Source organism: Mesocricetus auratus, unplaced genomic scaffold (genome assembly GCF_017639785.1).
Source record: "Mesocricetus auratus isolate SY011 unplaced genomic scaffold, BCM_Maur_2.0 Super-Scaffold_100003, whole genome shotgun sequence".
Classification (NCBI taxonomy): domain Eukaryota; kingdom Metazoa; phylum Chordata; class Mammalia; order Rodentia; family Cricetidae; genus Mesocricetus; species Mesocricetus auratus.
This window is the reverse complement of record NW_024429188.1, coordinates 102,945,271-102,972,587: the sequence shown is the minus strand read 5'-3', so window position 1 is coordinate 102,972,587 and position 27,317 is coordinate 102,945,271. Positions and strand designations below refer to the sequence as shown.

At 41.8% G+C, this 27,317-nt stretch overlaps 1 protein-coding gene across 4 annotated transcripts in view; it reads right to left on the bottom strand.

Annotated features, from left to right (window-relative positions):
- Slc9a6 (solute carrier family 9 member A6) overlaps positions 1-27,317 on the bottom strand; it is a 69,252-nt gene that overhangs the window by 41,061 nt on the left and 874 nt on the right. For 2 of the 4 annotated variants that reach the window (XM_040744643.1, XM_040744644.1), the window contains exons 1-5: positions 17,028-17,361; positions 6,891-7,090; positions 4,056-4,133; positions 3,674-3,750; positions 3,294-3,406 (exon numbers count right to left, since the gene is read on the bottom strand). In XM_040744643.1, coding sequence (XP_040600577.1) covers positions 3,294-3,406; positions 3,674-3,750; positions 4,056-4,133; positions 6,891-7,090; positions 17,028-17,355 — 796 coding nt within the window. In that variant the 5' untranslated portion in view covers positions 17,356-17,361. Of the gene's footprint in view, positions 1-3,293; positions 3,407-3,673; positions 3,751-4,055; positions 4,134-6,890; positions 7,091-17,027; positions 17,362-17,392; positions 17,467-27,317 lie in introns of those variants that run through there. The other 2 variants (XM_040744645.1, XM_040744646.1) reach the window with 2 other exon arrangements.

Sequence of the window (27,317 nt, the reverse complement as noted above, 5' to 3'; positions counted from 1 at the left end):
GAAAACTGTGGCCAGAGAAGAGTCAGTGGTTGAGAACACTGGCTCTTCTTCCAGGAAACCAGAGCTCAGTTCCCAGCAACTATGTGGAGGATCAAAACAGTCTCTTAACTCCATTTCCAGGGAACCTGGCAACTTCTTCTGGCCTCCTTGAACACCAGGAATGCACATGGTACACAGACATTCACGCATGTAAAACAACCTTACATGTAAAATAAAGAAGAAAATTTTAAATCTTTTAAAGAAAAACTATGTGGGGGAGATTTTATTTTATTGTTTTATTATATGTGTAGGGGTGTCTTGGTTGCATGTATGTCTGTGTATCATGTGAGTTCCTGGTACAGATGGAGGCCAGAAGAGGGCATTGGAGCCTCTGGAACGGGTTAACTGTGAGCCACCGTGTTAGTGCTGTGAACTGAGCCTGGGTCCTCTGGATGAGCAGCTAATTCTCTTAACTGCTGAGTCATCTCTCCATCCCCAAGAATAGGATTTTACAAAGCTTACCAAAAGAAAGAAAAAGGAGAGAAATATACTGTCAACTTTTGAATAGAGAACCTATGGCTCAAACTTCTAGAAGATAATGCAAAATAATAGAACTAGAGAAAGCAACTACAAAATCTAGAAATCTGTCAAACCTTATATAAACAAAAGATTATTGCTCCAACTAAAACAAAACCAGAAGGTTGAAGTAATGTTGCCAGTTCAACCCTTAGAAAGGTCAAGGTGCCTCCAAAACAATACAGAGAAACCCTGTCTCGTAAAATCAGAAAAAAAAGAAAGGTCAAGGTGCCTACTTCTACTGAAAGATAAGGACATCCGAGACCACTGGCTTCTTGAAAAACATAAGCTCAGTACATCTATAAAGAAGCAGTCAATATGGTATCAGTTTAAAAAAAAAGTTAAGATATAATTAGGTGTAGTGGTTCACCCCTATAATCTCAGTACTTGGAAGGCTGAGGCAGAAGGATTACCATTAGTTGGAGGCCAACTTGGGTTATGAGGATCAGTCCACCTTGAATTACATACGAAAGAAACCAGAACAAAATGTTAAACTAAGTCAAACCTGTGTGGCACAAACTTGTAGTACCAAATACTTCAGAGGCTGAGGCAGGAAGATAGCAAGTTCAAGAAATGCCTGGGCTATAGAGTAAGTTAAAGGCCAACCTTGGGGACTTAGCAAGGCCCTGTATCAAAACTCAAAACATGGGGGCTCAGGCAATGGCTTAGTTGGTAAAGTGCTTGCCATGTAAGCACAAAGAGCCAAGTTTAAATCTGCAGCACTCACATGGAAAGGCACATAGCAGACATGACTATTGGCCCAGTGCTGGGGAGGAGAGACAAGTAGGTCCTGGAGCTCACTGTCCACCCAGTCTAGACATTGGGGATCTCCAGGCTCACTGAGAGATCCTGTCTCAAAGTCTAAGCTAGAAAGGAATAGAGGAAGATACCCACACACATGCACACACGTATATTATACTCACAGGAATACATGTACCACACATATACCCAATACAAATTAATTAATTAGCACCAAAAGGACTGGGGGTATAGCTCAGCCATGGAGTGCCTGCCTAGTGTACATGAGTCCCTACATCCCATCCACAGCAGTACAAAAAATAAAAATATTAAACTGTACGAATGTCTGTCTGAAATGGCTCTCTGGGAACTCTTTTTGTTTGTTCATTTAGTTTTTTAATTATTCACTTTGAAACAGAGTCTCACTAGATAGCTCAGGATGGCCACAAGTTCTCTAAATCCCTGCCTCCACTTTCCAGTATTAAGACTACAAGCATGTGCTATTGTGCCTAGTGAGCCCTGAGTAATCTTTTAAAATTAGCTCTCATAGCACATGGAACACATTTTTCTCTTCTGTCATTCCCTGTGTCTTCAGAGTTAAGGAAGGAGTTCAAAGATAACCTTAGGACACTTCTTCAGTTGTGCTCTATGATAATTAAAGAAGATGATTAACTCACAAGGGCAAAAGTTGAAACAGAACAAACCGCTATCAAATCCTAACTAATAGTAAAGGAAAACTTTGACCCCAGGTTCTAAATCTTCAGTCTAGGGGATAAAGACACAGGTCAGTGACAAAGCACTTGACTACCATGAGCAAGGCTCCCAACACCAAACAAATTAAGAGCAAAAACCCTTTAGTCTGTTGTTATGCTGGCCATTCTTCCCAATTACTTTTATTACTATATGTTAATTGTATAAACTAATGGCTTTCACTATGGTGTTTTCATACATATATACAAACATATACATATATATGTGCATGTAACTATATATATATATATATATATATAGAGAGAGAGAGAGAGAGAGAGAGAGAAAGAGAGAGAGAACACTGATCGTATCATCCCACTACCATTACCTGTCCCTCTAATAAGCTGGTTCCCTCTCTCTTTCCAAATACTTTCCCTTCTACTTCCATGCTTTTTCTTTTTCTTTAATAATTTTGTTTTTACATCCTAACCAAAGGTTCCCCTCCCTCCCCTATTTTTAGCCCCTACACCTCCCCACATGGTTTTTCTTTTTTAAATCTTATTTTTCATGAGAGAAAATATGTGAAATTTGTCTTTTTTAGTTTGGCTTATTTCACTTAACATAATTTCCAGTTCCACAAATTCTGGAAATGACATAATTGTATTCTTTACAAAAACTAAAACTCCACGTGTTTATGTATGCATCCATGTGTATATATCACACTTTCTTTATTATCTATTTGTAGATGGTTACCCAGGCTGATTCTATAGCACACTGCTGTGACTAGTGTTATAATAAACATGGCTGTGCAGGTGTATTTGTAATATGCTGATTTATATTCCTTAGACATAAGGGTGATACATCTGGATCATATACTAGTTCTGTGTTTAGGTTGTTTATTTTTTAGTAATTCCCATACTGATTTCCATAGTGGTTGAACTAATTTACATCCCTACCAATAGCATATAAGGTTCTCTTTTCTTGAGGCTCTTACTCTGCAGCCCAAACTATCCTGACACTCATGGCAATCCACCTGCTTCACCTCCTCAGATGCTAGAATTACAGGCATAAGCTCCACATCCAGCAAGAGCTCTCTAATGAGAACAGCATCAATGTATGAAACAGTTTTAGGCAAATGCAATAAAACAGCAAAACAAGCAGATCTGTGCCTAAACCAAAAGGAATAAAGAAATGTTTACTCGTGCACAGCTGGAAGATCCCAACCTGATTGTAAGCCTCACAGGAGCATCTACATGCACTTTGACTGGAAACTGCAACTGAAGCATTTCAGCTCCATTCCAAAACCATACCTGGGTCTGTGGCGGATACGATGGCACCAAACAGCAAGCAATCCGTGAAGTAAAAGTCTCCCGCAAGCTGTCCCGTCACTTTCATCAGGGTTACACAGCCATACATAATAGACCTGTCCAATAAACACAGTCCTATATTAGAAAAACACCAACTCTTAAAGAAGTAAGGATAAAGTAAGAGTAAGAAATGGAATCTATGATAGTGCTCTGTGATTAACCTGAATTGAATCAACAGGTATTTAAATATGGCTAATACTTTAGGTTTAAGGAAAAGTCAAACAACTTATTACTAATATGTACCACGAACGTTTTTAAAACACATTTGAGATTATAGTAACACATAAATCAAATGCAAGTCAAAGGGTGTTCTTCTATCTTACCCAATAACGAAACAAGAGATCGCTGTTCCAAGAAAGGCATATGCTAAGATAGACCCAAGGTTCCGGAAGAAATGTCTCTGGCAAAAAAAGAAGTTATGCTCTGTTAGAATATCTACCAGCATTGACAGAGAACATTTTTCTATAACACTTTGCTCTTCTAACAGTAAAAGCATTGTTCTATAGAAACCAGTCAGAGAAAGCATTCTGGTACCAGCATAAATTTCACCATTTCAAAAAGACAAGGAGAAAGGGAAGAAGGACTTGGAAGACATGGCCTGTTTCTGAAGTGCCAAGTACTAAGAAGCACAGGGGTAATTTAACACCCTTCAAAGTATGGGGAAGTTAAGGCTGATTAAAGCAGAAGAAATGCAAAAGCACTTACCCTTTTCAGACTGTAACCTGCGTAAAATATGATAGGAGGAAGTAGTATGTTGAAAAAGACTTCTGGATCAAAAGTAACCTGTTAAAACACAGAACTCTTTGAGATTATTTCCTTCACAATATCTCACTACATTATCAAACTATCAAAGGAAAAAGATTAAAGTTAAACTGGCTAACAGCAAGAGTGTTACTATGTCAGCTTAAAAATACTTCATGTCAGAGTTTAAATTTGTATTTCCCTGCTGAGGACCACTTTTTATTTATTTACCATTTTTATGTCTTCTTTTAATAACTAATTATTAGCACATTTATTAATTAGATAGATATTAGAGGGTTTTACATATCCTAGATTGTAACATCCTAATTGCACTAGGCTAAGATTCTTTGCCCATTCAGTAATCTTTCTCTTCACTCTGTGTGTGTGTAGCGCAACAGCAGAGGGAGACAAATTAGAGCCTAGTATAATAATACATACTTTTTTCTATGGAAACTATACAAAATACTACATAAAATCCTTAGCAAGCCAGGCTGTGGTGGCGCACACCTTTAATCCCAGCTCTCAGGAGGCAGAGGCAGGCAGATCTCTGTGAGTTCAAGTCCAGCCTGGTCTACAGATCGAGTTCCAGGACAGGCTCCAAAACAATACAGAGAAATCCTGTCTCAAAAAAAAATTCTTAGAACACAAATAATACATACCTGTAATCCCTGCATTTTGGGAAAGGTCTGAGGCAGGAGAATTGCTGTGAGCTCAAAGTCAGCCTGAACTACTTAGTAATAGACCAGGCTACATAGCATGACTCTGTCTCAAAAAAATAAATTTTTAAAATCTTAAAAAGTAGAAAAAGGATAAACATATTTTTTGCTTTATATAAGAGACCCAAATTCAGAAACAAAATTCAGGGCTGTACTTATTGTTGACAAAAGGAAACTGAGTTACTACTATACAGCTAATCTCTCTAAAGCTACGTAGGATAATACTGTAGTTAGTTAAAACTTTCTATACAATTCGAAATTTCCAGTCCTCACAGCCCACTCATTTTAAAACCTACTTGTTTCTCTTTAAGGTTTATTTACTATGTATGCAGTGTTCTGCCTGTATGTATGCCTTCATGCCAGAAGAGGGCATCATATCTCACTATAGATGATCATGAGCCACCATGTGGTTGCTGGGAATTAAACTCAGGACCTCTGGGAGAGCAGCCAATGCTCTTAACCTCCAAGCAATCTCTGCAGCCCCTAAAACCTACTTGTTTTAACAATGCAGAGCCCCCTTTCTGTTCTGAAGGTTGCAGTAGAATTTGATATAAATGCAATGCAGCAATACACTTAACCATGCCAAAAACTTACTTTACTAGAATTTTTAAGGACTGCACTTTTCCATAGCTGCTAAGTACTCTGGTTGCAAAGTCAACTAAATTTGTAGGGATTTTAAAACCATTACAGAAAGGAACTGTGGTGATTTAAAAGAAAATGGCCCCTATAGGCTTACACTATTAGGAGGTGTGGCCTTGTTGGGGTAGGTGTGGCTTTGTAGGAGGAAGTATATTAGTAGAGGTGGGCTTTGAGGTCTCAAACCCTCAAGCCAGGCCTGGTGTCACTCTCCCTACCTGCTGCCTGCCCATCCTGATGTAGAACTCTCAGCTACTTCTTCAGAATGATGTCTTCTTGCACAATGCTATGAGTCCCCCATCATAATAACAAACTAAACTTCTGAACTGTAAGCCAGCCCTAAGTAAATATTTTCCTTTATAAGAGTTGCCCTGATCATGGTGTCTCTTCACAGCAATAAAAACCTAACTAAGACAGGAACACAATCAAGAAGCTATACAAATCAAGTGCTCCTGCCAGGAGACAAGGGGTGGGGGAAAACAGCAATGTGTGAATTGGTACTGAGCAGCTTCAGAGGAGAAAGTGAGCAGCCGACCATTCCTAGGGGTCTTGAGAGCTAGCGAGACTGCAATCCAACTTCCCATGGAAAGCAGGGTACAATACCTGACGCTCTTACTAGGGCCCCAGAAGTTGTGCTAGATTCTGAATCAAAGAAAGGTTCAATTATGCTTATGTAGAATACAAGCAAGGCATGAAAGAATTCAATGAAATATTTATGGGATCATGGGTAGAACCAAATGAACCCAATGTATTAATGTACCCTAAAGCAATAGGACCATCTGTAAGTTGAAGAAATGCTTATGCATTCTTCTGAACTCAGGTCCTGACCACTGTCAGTTATAAAAACATTACACATTGAGTAAAAATAAAGACAGTTATAGATTTTAGTCTTAATCATGAAAATAAGACATAGACATATCCTGGGTTCAATTCCCAGTGCCCACATGGCAGCTCACACTTGTATGTAACTCCAGTTCCATGGTTTCTGACACCCTAACACAGACACACATGCAGACAAAACATCAATGAACATAAAATGAAAATAAATTACATATTTTAAAAAAGAATTCAATAGCAAAAGAAAAAACACAGACAGATCCATCTCCTAACAGCATTATATTTATTAACAGATTTTATTACATTTTAAAATTAATTATTATTTTAAATATTTAAAAATTACAGCTAGGCATAGTGGCACAAGCTAAAAAGAAGGTACTGCATGCAAGTAACCCAAGGAGGGAGGCACACGAGGACTGACTGCTACAACTTCTAGGTTAGCCTGGTCTAAGCAGCGAGTTCCAGGGCAGAGACAGAGAGACAGAGACAGACAGACAGAGAGACAGAGACAGATAGACAGAGAGAGGTCATTCCTTTTCTTAAGATTCATCTATTCGCTCCTTACATACCTTTTCAAAAATCCAAACATCCTCTTCACCTAAAAGCTTACCTTCCTAAGCATTTCATTGTCTTGGACACTGTTGAGTTCGTGTGAGCTGATCTCTCCTTTCAGCGTATATTCATAGAATTTCCCACTAACGTTCACCAACAAGGTGGTTGGACTGGACTGCACGTCACAGCGCAGGGTCACATTATTCACATCTCTGGGAACATGGATGCCGTACCGAAGCACAAGGCCCACCAAAAGACCTGGCAGTGAAAGAGTCCCATCAGCTCCTCTTGAACACACAAACTGCTTATCTGTACCCAACAGCTACATCAAGAATAGACATTTTCTGATCAGAGTCCCTAGTGGATCAGAACCAATTTTTAGACCAAATACTATTACAATTTAAAGTATTACTGAATTCACATATCTAAGAGTTCCATCTTCACATAATCCACTGGGACAGGAGGGAAAATGCCCTAGAGTAACAGCACAAACCACTACATCTCTAAGTCATTACATACATAACCAATGAGGAAAGTGACTAAATGAGAAAAGATCTTCAAATCATCTGTACACAGATTATGCTCCATGGGGTATGAGGACAACAATGCACTCATACGGGAAAGGCATTCTTTTTGAGCCTAGAAAATTTGGTGCACACCTAGAATCCTAGCACACAAGAGGCTGAGGAAAGGCTGGGTTCAAAACCTGCCTGGGCTACACAGTAAGTTCCTGGATAGCCTGAGCTACAGGAGACCCTATTTCCAAACAAGGAAAAAGCAATCAGTCTCTTTAGTGCTCCTCCTTGGGTTTAAGCCCAAGACCACAAAAAATGTGTTTTTCTAAAACCCCATCCATCAGTTAACAAGATAAACATATATGCTCCCTGTGTTTATTCCCAAAGCACATACATGCACATAGGGGTTCAAATAATATATATTTAATAAATGACAAAGTAAATATGCTATTTATAGATGATTTTTCACTAGACTAGGTGGCCAGTGAGTTCCAGGGACCTATCTGTCTCTGCCTTTCCTCAGAGCTGTGCTTGAAGACACATGCCACCATGTCTTCTTTTACTTGGGTGCTGGGGACCCAAACTCAAGTTCTCATGCTTTCACAGTAAGTAGTTCATGACTAAGCTATTTCTCTAGTTCTGTAAGCTTCATTCCTTGGAAGTCTACTTTTTCATCCCTATAGATTTGCCTGTCGTGGACATTTTACATAAATGGAATCCTACAATGTATGACCTCTTGTGTCTGGTTCTTTCACTTAGTATAATATTTGAACATTTACCTTTGTTGTAGAATATATCAAAACTTCATTTGTATAGAAAATTAATATTCCATTACATATATATATGTATGTATATGTATATGCCTATGTATGTATACCTCAGCTACACACTGAATCCATAATTCTGGAACTTTAATTAAGTCACAGTGCTAACTACACTTTACCTTCCAATTGCCTTTTATTCTGACTGATCACCCATTCATTTAATATGTAAATTGCCAGCTTATGCTACATACATCCTCAGGGTTCATAGATAAAAATACTGTCCATTTCAAAGAGTTCCCACTCCAGTTAGCAAAAAAAAGACAATTTTAACATATATACAAGATGTTCTAAATACAGAAAAGAGATATTTAACCAAGTCTAATGGAATGGGACATTAGAATGTTTACCAAGGATATCACCTAAGTAACTAAATATCATTAACAGGTAGTAGTATAGTAGAATATATATCCACTCAAGGAATAACAGAGCATGGCTGATAGGGGGATCACACTGTGTTTCAGTGTGGCTACATTATGAGCTGACAAGAGGTGAAGTCTGAAACATCTGCAGGAACTAAATCACAAACAACAACAGGTATGTTGTAGAAGGGGGTTTGGACTTCATGACCTGAAGGAAATCACTGAAAAATCCTAAGTGTGAGCTTGACATTAGCGATCTATTTTAAAAGCCTGGTCTAGACTTGAGAGAGTCTAAATGGATGTCTAGGTGAACACTGCAATCATTAGGCAATAAGAGCTTTGGGCCTCATGTAAGAGAGTAATGCCAGAAGTGGGGGTGGTTAGAAGATAGTATGTTTTAGAAAGCTTTGGTGGCTAAGTAGAATAGGCTAGGGAAGATGATGAAAGACTAGAGGAGCCTTAATGGCCTTGACAATGAGATGATTATATTGGCCTGAGCATCCATATGGAAAACAAAGCTATTTAATGAAGTGGGAACACAGAGAGAATGGATTTGCAGGGGTCAAAGTCCAAGTTAGTTTTTAAAGTACTTTTATTTATATGTGTGCATCTGTCTGTCACATATGCACAGGGGCCACAGGGGCCAGAGGAAGGCATCCAGTGCACTGCAGCTGCAGTGTCAGCAGTTGTGAGATGCCTTATATGGGTGTTGGGAACTCAGGACCTCTGACAGAGCAGCAAGCGCTATTAACTACTCTCCAGCCCGCTGAGTTCAGTTACAAACTTGCTGAGTTTCACGTGCCTGTGGAAATGCACGCTTGAGTATGTGGAGTATAGAGCACAGGCAGACAGCTTCAACTTAGTGATCACACTTAGTAAAGGTTAGGTACATATATGAGATGACCATCAGAGAGCAAACCTATGGGAAGAAGACTACAGGGATGGGTCCAGGACTTGATCCATTAACAACTAACAATGAGGGGCCAATAGGAAGTGAGGAACTGATAATGAATCGAAGGAGGAAAGCCAAACGAGTAAGAAGAAATAAGTGGTGGCTAAGAATTCAGGAAGAAGTGGAAATTTTCATTTTTTGAGAAAATGAGGAAAACCATCAAATACTACAATAATGTTAAATAAGTAAGGAATGAGAAGTCTCTGGGTTTAGCAACAAGGAAGGTATGGGTTGCCTTTGTAAGGGCAGTTTCAGTGGTGAAGAAGCCAGACAAGAGTGGGAAGGAATGAAACAGAATCAGGGGATGTACAGAGGATCACTGTATCACTCAACCCTCTGCAGAGGGTTTCTTCTGGTATCAGATGGGAATTAGCACTGAGACCCACAAGCAGACAACGTGAAGAGAGTAAGAGACTGTGGCACACTGAGCACTAAATGGAATGTCTCTATCAAACCTCTCCCCTAAAGGCTCAGAGACCTATGCAGAAGAGGAGGCGGAAAGAGCATAAGAGCTGGAGGTGGCAGATGACTCCAAGAAACTAGTATCTTGTATACACAACTAACTGATACTCATATTAACTCACAGAGACCATGACAGCATGTACAAGTCCTGCACAAGTTCAAACCAGACAAAATCCTTGCACTGGCAAGGAGAGGTGAACACAAAGTCCTATCCCAACCAAGAAGCTAGTCTCAATTGATCCCAGCTGGGAAAAGAAAATTCAGTTTTCTCCAAGGGAGTGTCACTGAGCATATCAACTACACTCCAGAGCAGGCCCCATTTTCGGGAGTAGTAGATCAACACAAAACAGACTCCATGTTCCATCTGGGGGCAGTGTTTCATTATTTTTTATCTTACTGGCTTTTGTGTATTTGTTTTCATTGTTCCTTTGTTCTTGTTCTGAGTGAGAGAGAACATGAAGTTGAGTGAGCAGGGAGTTGGGGAAACTCGGGAGGAGTTAGGGAAAGAGAAATATGATCAAAATATAATTCGTGAAAAATTAATAAAAAGGAATAGAGGTGTAAAAGCAGTAGCTGGTAGGGAAAGGGGAGGAGGAAAAGATTCCAGGCCCTTACAGTTAACTCACAACCACCACGTGTGCTTGTTAAAGTTAGCAGCAGTGATGAATTGCTGAACAGACAATACCAATTTGAAAAATACTTTGGCCAATGTTCAGATGTGAAATAAAGATTCACTTTAAAAGCCTGTACCTCCTGGATTGGTAGGGTGTATCTTGGTATAAGAGCAGTAGCAAGTGCAAAGCCCTAAGCTTAAACCCCAGCACCAAACAAAAAACAAAACAGTTGGACGAAAACAACTGGGTGCGTGGGGCACACCTCTAAGGCAGAAGGCTGTTGAGTCCAGACTAACCCCCACAAGAAAGCAAGCAAGCAGGGAAAGGGACAGAGCAACAGGGGGAAGGGGAAAGGGACAGGGAGGGACAAGGAAGAATGTCATGACTGGTTATCAGCAATCCTTGATAGACATAATATGGGAGGGGAAAAAAGGCTACATCCATATAATCCCTCTGTGTAGGTGACACAGGAACAGCTTTGTCCTCTCCCAAACCAGGGGCTCAGCCAAAGCTATCGCTTTCTATTTACACGTTAAAAAAATCACACTTTAGCTACTATAAATATTAACAATAGAAGCATAAATTATTTCCAATGCAAGGAAGAGTGTCCAACGCTTCCCCTGCATGCCTGAACCCACACTGAAGCATCAGGTGCCCCGATCAAAGCCAAGCACTTGGACAGATTTAAAACACACACCTTGAAAAATAAAACAACAGCATGGAGAACAATTACTTATGTTGGAAGCAAGACAGATCCTTTCATTACAGCAGATGGAAACTGGAATTTCTCTGAAAAATGTTGACAGATCAACTGAATTCAAGTTCTGTAAAAGGTCAAATCCTAATCATGGAATTAAAACAATTTCCAGTAAAGAGGACAGTCACAAAAGAGTGCTTTGTCTAGGAGATAAAGCAGAAACATCTAGCATCCTACACATATGGAGGCACAGAATATATTGATATTACAAAGTTTTAAATTAATAACAGGCGATGAGAGATATTTTCACAAAACAGAAGCCTACCCCTCCCATGCGTTCACGATCTACTTGTGCTGAAAGCACTGCCAGGAATAAGGAACTCAGAGCCACCTGGCCCACTACTGTCTGCTTCTCTAGATAATGCAATATGGCTTTCTCAGGAATCCTAGCCCAGTCTCCCTGCCCATTGCACCTGAAAACCGTGGTGCTCAAAATATGGAAGTAATATCACTGAAGAAGTAAGTGTAGCCTAAACTGATAAAATTTTCTACACCTTAAGAAGTGTTTGGGGGATAGCAAGATGGCTCAGCTGCTAAAAGTGATTGCCACACAAGCATAACGTTCTGAGTTCAATCACTAGAAAACTGACTCCAAAATTATCCTCTTACCTCCAATGTGCACTCACAACCCATAATGCAAACATACACACTCGTCAATAATAATAAAGTTTAAAGGAAGTGTTTGTCCTGAAGTCCCAGCACTCAAGAGACAGGAAGAATTACACCCAGTTTAAGGTCATTCGGGGCTATTCAGTGAGACCCTGTCTCAAAGTAAAAAGTGAAAAGAGGGCCTTGAGGATATAGCTCAGTGGCAGGGTGCTTATCTATCTAGCACGAGTGAGGGCCCGGCTTCAATGCCCAGGGCTTCCAAGCAAAAGCATACATGCATTCATAAAACGCTGATAACTTGTTTCCAAAATGCTGTTAGAGAAGGCTGAAGGTGTTCCATAGATTAAGGGCACTTGCTTCTCAAGCAGAGAACCCAGGTTTGATTCCCAGAACCTACATGGAAGCTCACAACCATCTGTAACTCCAGTTCCAGGGGATCTGATACTAATTGTATTCTCTGAGGCCAATGCATGTATGTGGTGTACAGACATTCATGAAGACAAAACACTCATATAATAAAAAATCTTTAAAGAACATTGCTAATTCTGTGGCAATGGCTAACTGGGTTAAGACAGCAAAGAAAGTCAAAGCTTTTACAGACACTGGTTGTGATTTGCTGGTTAAGAAAATGGGGCTATTAAGCCAGACAGACTTTTTGAATCCTGACTAAACATATGACAGCAAGCAGATCATTTAACCTCTGTGAGCCCTAATTTTCTCATCTGTAAAAAAAAGAAAGACAATGGTACCCATATAACAGAGTTGCTATGAGGTTTAAATAAGATGCTACGTAAAAGTGAATAATACAGAGTGCGAGACATTGTAATCCTCAATAAACACTAGCTATTAAGTCACTAAATTGTACGTACTTTGGGGACAGGGAATGTGGCACCTATCTGCCTTTCTCATCACATGCCACATACCACAGTCATTTAACAAATGTTTACTGATAGAGCAACAGTTAATCCTGGGACTTAACTAAACAAGATTCCCTAAGGCAAAACAAATATTTTTCTGTCATTTGCTTCTTATTTGTAAGCAGATGCAATGAGTGATCATTTTTCAGACTTAATTAACTACCTCGACAATTTCTACTAACAGTGACTCACTCTTAAGCTTCTTAGGAACGCTAGCCCAATGAACAAAACACGTGGGTGCATTGATACTGTGTTTGCAGGGGTTGGGGAGAAGGCTCAGTTGGCAATGTGCTTGCCAAGCACAAGAATCTGAGTTTGGATCCCAAGAAGCCATGTAAAAACTGGGTTACAGCAGAGTGCATCAGTAATCCCCATGCCACTGAGGTAGAAACAGGAAGACCAGCAGATCTGCTAGCCAGCTAGTCTAGCCAAAGCCATGAACTCCAGGTGCAGTGAGAAACTTTGTCTTAAAAACTAAGGTGGACAGTGACTGAGGGAACCACCCAATGTTGAACTCTGGTCTCCAATGTGCACCTCCACATGTACATATGCAAGAGTAGGGGTTTTTGTTCTTTTTTGTTTTAGTTTATTTGGGTTTGGGGGGTTGTTGGGAAAGGGTTTCTCTGTGTAGCCTTGGCTGTCCTGGAACTCACTCTATAGACCAGGCTGGCCTCCAACTCATAGAAATCCATCTGCCTCTTCCTCTTGGGTGCTGGGATTAAAGACGTGAGCCGCCACCACCTGGCTAAGAATCTGTTTTTAACTAGAGCAATTATTAACCCATATTACAATCTAGAAACTGACCATATAAGTGACTTAAGTCTGCTTTTTGTTTGACTTTTTTGAGATAGGATCTCACTCTGCAGTCTAAGATGGCCTCTAACTTGTTAAACTCTTGCCTGTTTCCTGAGATAGACATGGTGATGTAAGCCTGTCATCCTAGCAGTGGGGAGGCAGAGGCAAGATTGCAATGAGTTTGAGACCAGCCTTGGCTACACAGCAAGATCCATCTCAATCAGTCAATCAAAAAACAAACAGCATTTTTCTGAGAGTAGTTGCATAGTGAAACCAGTATCACAATTAGATCGCCATCAGGCTGAAGCTTAGATGTACCGAAATTCTCTTTTTACCTAGAAATGAAACTAAAAAGTAAGCTATCTTAAAAATATACAGTAGCAAGACAGCTATGAAAATGCAAGAGTCATAAGAAGAAGTAAATGGCAGTAATTAGGATTAGAAAACCTGAGTTTGGTAGACATTCAAAAGACCGGAGTTGGATTTGGGAGTTAGGAATCTGTTTATTCCATAGCCCCCATTTCTCAGGAGAAAATGGAACAAGCTATGGAATTGCAATCAATCAAAACCTAGACTAACAATCTTGCACCTCATGCTTTTCAAGTGATGCCCTTGCTTTTGTTCCTTCATAGAATATTACTAAGGCACTCTATTAATTTTCATATTAGAAACTTTAGGAAAGGCCATCAACAATCCTATTTTTGTCTACTTAAAGCCATGAGTTAAAGGAAGTTAATGACACCAGATAGCAAAGAACATTTTCAAGGCCATTCAAAGTCCCTATTTGATTTTTAAATACTGTTTGTATCTTATAAGAGTAAGCAATGAAAAGAACTTTTCTGAGCCTTGGAGAATTGCAGCTGCAATAGCAACAATAACACAGCTATCAGTTGTTGAGGATTTACTTAGGAGGCAAGTAATACGCTAAAACTTTTTCCTTATCGTGTATTCCCAATGCATAGACAGGAGGAAAAGAGGAGTGGGGGCTTGCTAAGATCACAGTTATTGGCACTGTGAAACAGAAATCTGGAGCTGAATCTCAAGGGCTTTGCAGCTTCAGACCTCAGTCTGGTTTTACATGGCCCAAGAGCTGAGAATAGGGGTTTTTGTCATTTATTTTTAAAAACCTAAAGATTTCCATTTTAAAATGTATTTATTTATACTTTATGTTTATGTATGATTTGCCTGCATGTATGTTGGTACAGCATGTGTGTACACTGACCACAGTCCAGAAGTGGGTATCAGATCCCCTGAAACTGGTATTACAGATGGCTGTGACTTGCAATGTGAGGGCTGGGAACCAAACTAGGGTCCTCTGCAAGAGCAGCCAGTGCTCTTACCCATTGATTCTTTTCTCTGGGACCCGGGTTTTTGTTTGTTTTACATTTTTTAAGTTTGCAAAGAGAAAAAATTACAGAGATTAAAATATAATACAAATGACCCTTAAAATCAACAATCTTTATTATCTAGCCCTTTTAAAAATGCCAATCCCTGGTCTAAAGACTTGTACCATCAACTATCTAAAACCATCTCTCTCAATAGGAAAGAGATTATCTGTGATCAGTTCTTTATTTTAACAGTGTATGGTTCATTTTACATTTAACCAAAGTTCAAATATCATTATATGCTTTTTACGATTTGTACACTCCTAAGAGGTCCCACATACCTATAGATTCTGTACATACTATGTAATAATAAACTAATTAGTAAATGTTTGTTGAAGATAGTAAACAAGTCACACACATTGTCACACAGAGAGATTAGATAAATGCATGACCAATTAGCCTTAAGAGGCACTACTACAAATGAAATACAATTTTTGGCCAGGTGGTGGTGGTGGTGGCGGCGGTGGGGCACGCCTTTAATCCCAACACTCGGGAGGCAGAGGCAGGTGGATTTCTGTGAATTTGAGACCAGCCTGAGTTCCAGGAAAGCCAGGGCTGTTACACAGAAAAACACCGTCTCAAAAAACCAAAAAAGAAATCTATTTTGACATCCTAGTTAACAGGGATATTCCTCATGCTTAGAACTTATTACCTTACAAATGAAAAACAAGCCTAAATGCATGCATTTTCTTAAGGCACACAACTACCTTTTATTGCTACCCTTGAGATGCACACACATTCTAGAAGTGTGGATTTACTGGAAGGGGTGGGAAAATGCCTTTTAGTGCCAAACCTTCATATACCTTCAAGTCTTAGGACAAACCTCAATAATTCAAGACTACCAAATGAAGATAATTTTCACACACGTACTACACAGACAGGACTGTCTGTGTACCTTCATCTCTTCCTAGGCAGATCTGAGACCATCAACAATATCATCTCTTCCCCCTAAAGCATGGCTCGAAATGCTTCTAAGCCCATGGGTTGATTTTCTTCTCTCTCTGTCTTTCTTTCTGTCTGTCTGTCTGTCTCTGTCTCTCTCTCTGCCTCTCTCTCTGTCTCTGTGTGTGTGTGTGTTTATCATCTACACCACTCACGCGCAGATAAATAATCTCAAAAAGAAAGCACACTGAGACTCAAGTTCCAAAATCATTTACAAAGCAATTGGTCAATAACCGCACGCCGACAGCAAGTCACCCCTATGCATAACCGGGAGGATTCTTAATCAATATTCGGCTGAACTCTTCCCATCATACGGTATATGACATGCGGCTGGGAGAACCTTAGCCCTGACTCGTCCTTACTTTCATAACCCTGAGTCCTAGGGGTCAACCCTAGATCTCCCTATCAGGTATTGCAGGTATAATATAATAAATGAGCACATTTAAGATGTCCTGCACTTTCTGCAAGCTGCTTCACGTTTTTATTTTGCGAGGGTTCCACCGTTGTAAGGCTATCGCTTGCATCTGGAAAGGAGGCATAGCCAAAGCTGGGCTTTGAGTAAAGGTCGACTCTGGTTCCAAACGAATGCCAGATGCTGGCAGTACACAGCTACTACTGCAGCTTCAAGGGACCTTAAACAAACTGACACCCCAGAGACACAGACTGCTAGGATGTCTTCCCCTCCCCCTGGCCCAAGCCCCATCCCAGCCACCGCACCGACTCCCTTTCCCATCTTCAACACCCACCCGTACTGGTCCCCAGCTTGGTAGGCAGAGAAGGGGCAGAGGGGTGCTGGGGGGGGAAGAAAGGGGGTGGGGTCGGAGGCAAAAGCAGAGAGGAGAGCTAGAGAAAATGGGGAGGCGAAGCTGAGAACGAGGTAGGAAAAATGGGGGGCGTAGCAGAAATAAAGGGGGTGAGGTAAAGAAACGGAGGACGGTTTAAGGGGAGGCAGAAAATGGAATGAGACGGGAAGCATAATGTAGGCCGAGCAGGAGAAGAAACGCCGGCAGGCAGGCAGAGAACGGGGTAGTGCCAGCGAGGGGACAGGGGTCCGAGCCACGTACCATAAATCATAGCGAGGCCGGTTTCGTGCAGGAAGCGGGCCCGGCGGTGCTTGAAGAGCCAGATCGTCAGAATGGTGAGGGTGAGCAGCAGGATGAAGATGAGCAGGTTGGCGCTGTCCTGCCGGTGGCTCTCCTCCGCCTGCTTCTCGGACACGATCTCCTCGTCCATGGCTCGTGACGTTCCCCCGGAGCCGTCCGAAGCCCCGGCCCAGCCAAAGACACTCACTGCGAAGAGCAACAAGAGGGGCCGCATAAGCGGACGCGTCCGGAACTGGCCGACGCCACGGCGAACAGGAGCCAACCGCCAGCAGCGTCGAGCCACAACCATGTCTCCCCCAACCCCCCACCCCCGCCCCTCTCCTCACCCGCAGCCGCCCGCGGTCGGACCACTCCCCGAGGGCTCACGGGAAAGGGGCGGGGCTGCAGCCGAGCCGGCGGCGCAGGCACCGCCCCGCACGGCCTCCACTTTTAAAGGGCCCGCAGCACCTCCCGCCCTCCCCTCGCGCTCCCATTCCTTAGCCCGCCTATGGACACACCTAGAGATTGAGCTCTGTCCGAGACATTGAATCTAATCCACTGAAGAAACACGTAATCAGACGCAGGTTGCGCGCCCTTTACTTTGATTCTGACAACTGGGAAAGGGAGAGGAATTGATCTTCATAACCCATCTGGATATCGTTCCCCAGTGTCTCTTAACAGGATAAGAAGTTGTCCCCTTGGGAGTGGCCTTAATCTTCAGCTCTGTAATTTAAATCGGAATCCCCTTATTCTATCATTATTGGGGGGAAGAAAATTAATTACACTGTAAGAGTTCACAAAAGAATCCACACAAAGCATGGAATATGTGTGTATCGGTATAATTGGCTTTTCTTTAGCAGTCAAAGAGAAACGAATACATAGCTTCAACCTTGCAAAGAATAGTCAAGCAAATTTGTGCTCAGATTTCTCTTCACTCAGAAGCACTTCCCTACCTTTGGGGAGAAGTCTTTGGAGGGAGGTACAGGCTGTTTCAGTCTCCTGTTCTTTTTGGTTGCTACGTTAAGGCAGATGTCAGTAGCTCTTTGCCTCCACCCCACGCCCAAGTAATTTCTGTGTATTCCTCTGAACCTCACAAGGCAAGATTTTCACAGTTCGTCTCCATAGTTTAGCTGTGTTGAGGAACGTCTCCAAGAAGTCCCCATACTTCCAGGATGACTCCTTAGTTGCCTGGGCTTCTTTTTCTCTATACTTTCACTTCTACGAGAATAAGCTGTGTCACCAGCCCTTCCGGCCTGTACCCATTGAGTATATTGAATATATCCTGTAAAGGAGCACATTCCTCCCCCTATGCGTATGCATCCTCCCTCAAAGCCTCCACGACACCATCAGTACCACTATCAATCGCAGCCTGCCCTTTTGTATACAAACGTACCATCGTGAAAACTTTTCGTCTCAGGGCTGGCCACATAGGCCAACAACAGCAACAAGCAGCCCCAGTGTGAATGCCTCTTCACTAACACACTCTTTAAGCTCTGTGAGGATACTGAGAGTTCAGAGAAAGAAAACAACTCTAGAATGGTGGTTCTGTTGACAGGCTGGGAACTTTCCCACCAACTGCCCATTCGCTCCCATTAGTACCTGGTGCTGTATGTCTTCCCCAGAAACCTCATGACTACCTATCTCCTTTCCCAACTCCAGTCTAATTGAATGCCCCTGTTCGCACTAGAATGGGCGTGTTACACAGGCCAGCAGCCATGGCCCTGGGCTTCCCACTGTGCTCTCCTCCCATCGTGTTCTCAGACCTCCCTGGTGTTCTCAGACCTCCCTGGATGCTCCAGAACACCTGAAAGTGCTTACCTCCTTAAATCAAAGCCACTCATCCCAAATCTATTTGGCCTGGCCACAAACCCACTTTCTGATGAGGATCTGGATCTTAAGAACAAGGTCACAGGTTTGTTTCCTTGACCACCGTGAACGAACCTCTCCCAGCCCCAGACTACCACCGCAGTTTCCATGGGCCCAGCAACTCAACACTCTCTCCATCTGTACGCTCTAGAAAGCAGGGCTCCAGGAGCACACACACCATTCCCACCTCTCACTGTCCGCCATTTCTCTTCCTTGCTGCTGCCCCTGCCACTCCTGGTCAGCGCGTTTTCTGCAGCCATTTCCCAGCTGTCCCCTTGGTTGCTGCTCTCATGGTCCCTTACCCCCTCCATTTACTTGCTCTGAAGCAGTTTCAAGTGGAGGCAGTTCATGTCGTCACCTTACTGTCCTATATGCCCACGTGTATACACGCGTGCTCGTGTGCATACATACACAGCCTGTATCATGTAGCCTGAAGGAGCTGACGCTTTGCTTCCTCCTTATTGTTCAAAGCCCTTACTCCTCCACCCTTCATGGGAAGCTGTCACCTTCTGTTTCCTTGTTTTCGACATCCAACCACTTCCTGGTCACTCCTACACATCCAGGGTACTTGAGAGTCTCGTTTATAGGCTTTCTATCTTCTTCTCAGCCCTGCCACTCACTACCTTTGAGGGACTTCAGTAATCAGATAGACAACTCAGAATTCTAGCCATGCTTCTGTTTCACTGAGAAACTCAAAGCATTCTGGGAAGCTCCTACCCTCCAATTGATTAAACATCACACTCATATCTTCCCATCCTCCTTCTCCTTCAGCTTCATGTAAAAGGTGTTTTCTCCTCCTTTAGAAAACAGTCCTCAATCTAGCTTATTCCATCACGTAAAAGGTGCTTTATCCTCCTTTCCTGTCCCCTGCTACTCTGTCAACACGTTCTGGTATCTTCTGACATACAGCCCTTCCTTCAAGCTTCCCGGTAACGAATGCGCGCCATTTCTCCTCTTGCTTGACAGATAAGCTTCTGAAAAGCAACCCTATCTTTTCTGTGATCACATCCCACAGTGCGGGGGTTAGCAAAAATCAGACTACGGCCTAAAGGCCAAAAGAAACTTGTCATCTGCTTTTTATGACTGGAAGCTCCGAACACTTTTGACATTTTAAAATAACAATTTAAAAAACCAAATGAGTATTTTGTGATGTGACAATCACCAGAAATCAGAATTTCAGTGTTCATCCATGGTGGAGTATTGGGGAAAAGGGGGTTGCCATTTGTTTACTTACTCTTTATGGCTGTTTTCCTGTAACAAGGCAGAGTTGGGTAACTTTGAAAGAGGCTTGGGGCCTGCAAAGTCTAAGCTATTTGTTATCTGACCCTTTGTTGGAAAAGTTTGACCTGTGCCTTAGTCCCTGTCAATCATTCCCCCACACTCCTATGAGACAGCACTTTCGGAAGCTGCGCTCTGCTCTTACATTTTCAACCTTGCCCCAGATCCTCCAGCGCCCCCACTTTAGTTCCGGCCCCTCAACATGGGACACAATCCTTGGGGCACTGTGGCTCCAGGCTGTTTCTTCACTATTATGGTCTGTCATCCCCTGATGTATTTTACTCCAGACATTCTGAAACACAAAGTATTATACCTTTTATTTCGTGAGTGCTTCATACGTATCTCCCATATGCTTTCCCATACGTCCCTCCTGTTTGAATATGCCTACAACCCCTTCCTCCCAAAATTACCTTCTAGTTGGCTGACAAAACTCAGATAAAGGTCACCAAATGTTCCAGGATACCTGCAGCCTGAGTTAGGGGCTCCTCTTCCTACCCCCTTGGGCAAATCTCTGTCATGGCTCTCCTGATAAAATAGATATTCGTTTTATAAGATTATAAACACCTTCAAGGCAGGAATTAGATATCATTTTGTCCTTTGCCACTAACAACTGGCACAAAACTTAACTAAAATAAGTATTCTGGGGCCAGCAGAATGATTCGGTGAGTGAAGATCTATGCCAATAGGCTTGACTCACATGGAGGAAAGGCAAAACTGACTCCTGCAAGTTGTTCTGTGACCTCTACACATGAGCCATGGCAAACATACACACACACCCACACATGCACACATACACATACAAAAGAAAATGTAAGATGTATTCAATAACACATATCATGTCAATGCATAAATAAGTGCCTCTTGAATTTCTTTGAGTGCAAAGGAAATCTTCATGTTTGCAAATGGTGTTACATTTCCATGGAAACAAAAACCACATTTCAAGGATAAACTGAAAGAGGGCTTTGAAATACCAGGTACATAGTAAGTACTCAGTAAATACTTGATAACTGAAAAGCACCGATAAGTTCAGTCATGCTCAGCACAATCTTTAGTTCACTGCAAGTGCCTGATAAACAGTGGGTTAACTATTTCATGCACTGGGAGAATGGTGGGGAAGTTTGGCTGAATTCACATTACGGAAGATCTACAACACAACTGAAATGTTGAGCTCATTTGTTTCCCCAGTCAAAACTATCCCCAGTTCAGGATAGGTTTTGGCAGCAGAAAAGGGAATAAACTACATGCAAAGAGATGAGTATTGGGAGGCCAACTAGGAGTTTAGAAAAGTAGTTTCCCATGGTGACACACAGGTGTATTTCCAGGACCCAGAAGCCTGAAGTAGGAGCAGCAAAAATTTAAGACCAGCCCATGTTCCACAGTGAGATTCTATCCCTTCTTTGTATTAGTTACTTTTCTGGCATTGTGAAAACACCATGACCAAACACAACTTAAGGAAGAGAGCGCTTCTTTTGGCTTATAGTTGCAGAGGGATATCAGGCCACCATGCTGGGGAGGCATAGCAGCAAGTAAGAGACATGGCAGCAGGAACAGGGGACTGGGCGCTCCCATCTTCAGATGCAAACATGAAGCAGAGAGGGCATACTGGAAGTAGAGCAGGACTATATACTCTCAATGCCTGCCCCCAATGACGTACCTTCTCCACCATGGCTGCACCATGTAAACCTCTCCAAACAGCACCAGCAACTGGGAGCCAAGGACCTATGGGGAACATTTCTCATTCAAAGAATCACACTCTCCTACTACACAAACACAATCAAGATAAAAAATAAAACAGAAATAGTGCCAAAATGTAATAGGGCCTTAATTTACTGAGGAAGCTAGGAATAAAAGTGGCAAGCTGATACAATGTAGATGACTAAGGATACAGCTCAGTGCACACGCTCAGCATGTGTAAGGCCCTGGGTTCGATTCCCAGCACTGCCAGAAAGGGGGGAAAAGCACTGAAAACGGACTCCATAGTTTGAATCTGCGTACTTAGAGAACACAGACCTGTTAGCAGTAATAATAGGAAGGCTATGGACAGGCTGTTTGCAAGAAACTGGTGGGAACCCAGGTATGGTGACACATGACTATAACCCCAGTACACAGAAGGCTGGGGCAGAAGAATTGTCACAAGTCTGAAGCTGACCTGGGTTACATAACAAGTGTCAGACCAGCCAGGGATAAATAACAATAAGACCCTGTCTCCAAAATAAAAAGGAGAGTGGCGGGAAATCCACATGCAGATACTGGAGTAGGCAGTTCAGGAGTGATATCAGGACAGGCAACAGATTTGCAAGGGATAAGTGCAGTATTGAAGTTAAGGGAGGTCCTGACTCTTCCCAAGAAGAGCGGTATCATGAGCTCAGTCCTGAGGCAATAATAAAGAGAACGCCTATATTCAAACAGAACTCAGAGAAGCCACAACTACCCATTCAAACCCACCATAAACATGCAGAAGTTTTCACCCAATTTATCTCCTGATGTGGCCAACCCAATGTGGAAAAAAGCAAGTAAGTTTTTTTCAGTGTCATTAGGAAGGGTCTTGAAGGCTGTATGCTTGTATTAACCTCATATAAGGAACCTAAACTACTTTGTGCAGATGCATCAATAAAGCCCTAAGACATATATTCAATCTAGGAATTGTCACAATAATTAAATATCAGCACTCAAGAGGCAGAAGCAGACAGGTTTGGACCAACCAGAGCCACGGTGTGAGACCCTGTCTCAAAAAAAATAATCAAAGGGAAGAAGCAACTGATGTTTAGGAAAGATTAATGGCATAAGGAACCACTTTAGTTTGGAAAAATACAAGGATGAATAATAAATAATAATAACAGGGGCTAGGGAAATGGCTCAGTCAGTGGGGAAACCACTTAACACACAAGCATGGAGATCTGAGTTCGAATCCCCAGGACACACATAAAGCTAGATTTGATATCTGTAATTTCAGTATTCCTATAGCAAGATGGGAGGCAGAGACTGGAGAATCCCTGGAAGCTTGTGGGCTAACGAGTATGGGGTCCACAGCAGCAAACATGAAGATCCTGTGTCAAACAAGGTGGAGAGTAAGGGGCAACACCTGTGGTTATCCTTTGACATGTATAAGCACACACATACATGTGTGTGCACACACACGTACACGTACACACACACACACATTAAAATAATAAGAGATGTTGGGGGAGTGTCTGGGCCCTGCCCTGGATGAAATGACAGACTGTGGACACCCCCATGGAGGGCCTCACCCTCCCTGGGGAAATGAGGGGATAATGGGGGGGTTTGCGGGGGAGGGGGACGGGAGGAGGAGAGGGAAAGGGAGAGGGACCTGGAACTGACTTGTGAAGCAACCTTGTTTCTAATCTAAATTTAAACTTAAAAAAAAATAATAAGAGATGGTTCAGCAGGTAAAGAAATCACTTGCTGTATAATCATGAGGATCTGAGTTCGAGTCCCAGAACTCACATAAAGATGGAGAGAACCAACCCCACAAACGTGTGCTCTGATCTCCACATCTGTGCCATGACACACACGGCACACAAGCACCAATATCGTACATCTACAGTAATTGCAAAGTAACAATAAATTTAAAAATGTGGCCTGGAGATACAGCTTTGTAGTTAAGAGCATACACTACTCTACCAGAGAACCTGAGTTCAGCTCCCAGCACCCACATCAAGCAGCTCTAAGGAGTGACACTGGTCTTCTGGCCCCTGTAGGCACCTATACTCATGTGCACATACCTACCCACAGACATACACATAATTTTAACAACAAATGTCTTTTAAATAATAAAAACAATAGTCAACATTAACTGAGTGCTTACAGTGTGCAAGATTACTGACACACCTCACAGGCATCGCCAGGCTCAATCCTGACAACAGCCCTATTAATGAGCGCTATGGCTATTCTCAAGTTACAGGTGAGGGAACTGTACAGAGATGCGTAACTCCTTTAGTCTCCCAGCCATGCAGAAGGAAAATCCAGGGTCCAAACCCTACCCCAGTCCAGGGTACAAGCTCTAGAAAACTATTGTAGTACAAGTGATTCAGCAGACAAATCTCAAAGCCATGAATCATGTAAATCCAATCTTTTTAAGATTACATTTCTCAAAATACCGAGTGTTACTTAGATCTTTTGAGATACTCGTTTTGTTATTTATTGCCTGAATTTCTTCCAAGCATACACTATGTCTGTAAGAAGAAAATGAGAGGATGCAACGTCAGTTTTGAAAATGCTAGCTATCTCCTAGGGTTTCAATCCAGGGATCCGAACTCCACTTCTGGTAGCTAGGGAGCTGCCTAGGGCCACCAGGAGCCGCCTAGGGAGAGGAATGAGCTCTGATAAGGGCTATACATCTGCCTGGCTGAAGGGTAAAGAAGGGAATTCTGCTTTGTCCTGTTTTTGTTGTTGTTTAAAAAAAGTGCGGTGGTGGCACACGCCTTTAATCCCAGCACTCGGGAGCCAGAGGCTGGTGGATCTCTGTGATTTCAAGACGAGCCTGGTCTACAAGAGCTAGTTCCAGGACAGCCTCCAAAGCCACAGAGAAATCTTGTCTCAAAAACCAAAACAACAACAAAAAACAAACAAACAAAAACAAGAGAGCAGAAACACCAAAGTAAAAAATGTGTGACTTCTTCTCTGGCAGAATTACTTACAAGTCTTTCGGGAACCTGGACAAGCACTTTTTGCATGACGGATGTGTTAGGTGAAACCTGTGTGGATCTGTGGAATATTCAGTTCTGTTGTTCTAATGATCTGATTCCTTACCTGAGAAAGATCTATGCAATGCAATTCCTTGTTTACAAATAAATCCATGAAGTGGGGAGGATAAGGGAGGAAGGGAAGGAAAAGGACGAGTAGACAGACATGGAAGGCAAGATGGTTAGTTTGCCTAGAAGGAAATAGAATTCTATAATTTGCTATCCAGAGATATTGTTCTAAATATAAATAGCTTAAAGAAAGTTTTTAAAAAAAAGATTATTTAATTTGCCAGGCATTGGTGGTGCAGGCCTTTAATCCCAGCACTCAGGAGGCAGAGGCAGGTGGATCTCTGTGAGTTCCAGGCCAGCCTGGAATACAGAGCAAGTTCCAGGACAGCCTCCAAAACAATACAGAGAAACCCTGTCTTGAAAAACCAAAACAAATTATTTAATTCACTGTGTGTGTGTGTGTGTGTGTGTGTGTGTGTGTGTGTGTGTGTTTGCACATTCGCCCATACTCGACTTTAAGGAATTCATTCTCTCCCCTACCACCATGTGGGTTCTGGGGACTGAACTGAAGTCATTAGGTTTGGCAGCAAGTACTCTTATCTGCTAAGCCATCTCATCAGACCCTTTAGCATAAATAATCTACACATTTTTCTTATAGATATCTGTAATAGGAACATATTTGCAGGAAAGGTGGATTTTTAAATCAGGTCAGAGTATGACAGATAAAGGGGAAAATATATACAAGAGATTTAAATGTACACAAGTAACGTATATATGAAAATATTTATGAACTTGGATGACATGAAACAAAGGTCCAATGCTGTAACACTTTTCTCTAGTCAACACATTAACCCGGGAAACATTTCATATTATCCTCACCTCCAATAATATCTGTGCCATTAATCCATGGCACAAGTAGAGAGTGGATTTTTTTGAGGGGGGTAATTAAGACACTTCTGTGGTTACTTAGAAATTTAAATACTGTGTTTTATGCAATTTGATTTTTATTCTAAGAACTCAGGAAAACAGCACTGTCACTAGTTGAATTTTGTAATCTGGGATTAATTCCAACCAGCAGAACTATGTTTGAGTGGATTCTAGTTTCTCTATAACTGTGAACACCTTGATTTCCCTCAGGTTGGAATCTACAGATAACTGAAATGTCACTCCACGGGCATAGTGGTATATATCTGCAGTCCTATAGTTTCTGGGGAGGGGAAAGCAGAAGAACCACTTGTGCCCAAGTGTTCAAAGCCAGCTTGGGCACCATAACAAGACCCTGTTTCAAAGCAAACCCCATGAATTCAATTTAACAGCTTATGACTAGAAAACATAAAACTATTCTAGTATTCTTGTATTTGATACAACGATAAAAGATTTAAAAAGTGGTGCGTGCACCACAGAGAGTAATTGTGAGATGGGGAGAGATGCAAGTGTATCTTAAGTTAACAAAAAGCAAGACTGTTTTCCTAGAACCGAGTCACTTCCCTAAAGACTAGGAAAATGCATTGGTGGCTTATACAAACACAAGACTTCTTAGTGGGTGTATTTCTCCATAACCTCCTTTTTTTTTAAAGAAGTGTCCCAGAACTCAAGACAGTTCAAGGAAACTCTTAGCTGTTCATGGTGTTACATACCAACAACTCCAGCACTGGGTAGGTAGATAAGGCACAAAAATCTCAATTATGACTCCAAGGCTAGCAGAGACTACATAGTGACAGTCTCAGTCTCCTCCCCTCCCCTCCCCTCTCTCCCTCTCAAAATCCTCTAATCTTTAATCATTTTTACTTCATTGTTATTAGGTCACCTAGAAAAGTTTTTATGACCATTATCTAAGCTAAAACAAAAGTTTTGTCTGTTTTTAAAACTATTTTCTATCTTTCAACAACCCAAGCATTGAGAAAAAAGCATTCTCTTGCCAACTAAACAGTGATAGGCTGTTTGTGATGTTTATTGATAGCTCTGCTTTTTTAAGAAATGCATGATATTGCATTTGAAGTTGATCAAGCACTGCCTGGAGAGGGACCAAAGAACAGTAATGACAATGACTTAATGTTTGAGTAATTTGATCCAGAACAAAAAGGATATAGATAAGCTTAAGGAAGGATGTTGACTCTTGCATGCCTTAATTTCCAGATTTTCAGATTTTCAGAAATCCAAGTATATCAAAGACCACAGGGACTTTTTCAAAACCCAATTCAAAATACTTTTCAGTGGTAAAATCACTTTCAGGTCTTTCCCAATATTTATTCATTCTTTAATCATATATGCATTCAATGTCCACTATTTGACGGTCAACGTTCTATGCACAGAGACATCTGTCTTCTTGCAGCTCACATTCCGAGTGGGAAGGGTTAGCAAACAACAGTAACATAACACACATGGTAACTAAATGATAGATTTTAGAAGGTGATAT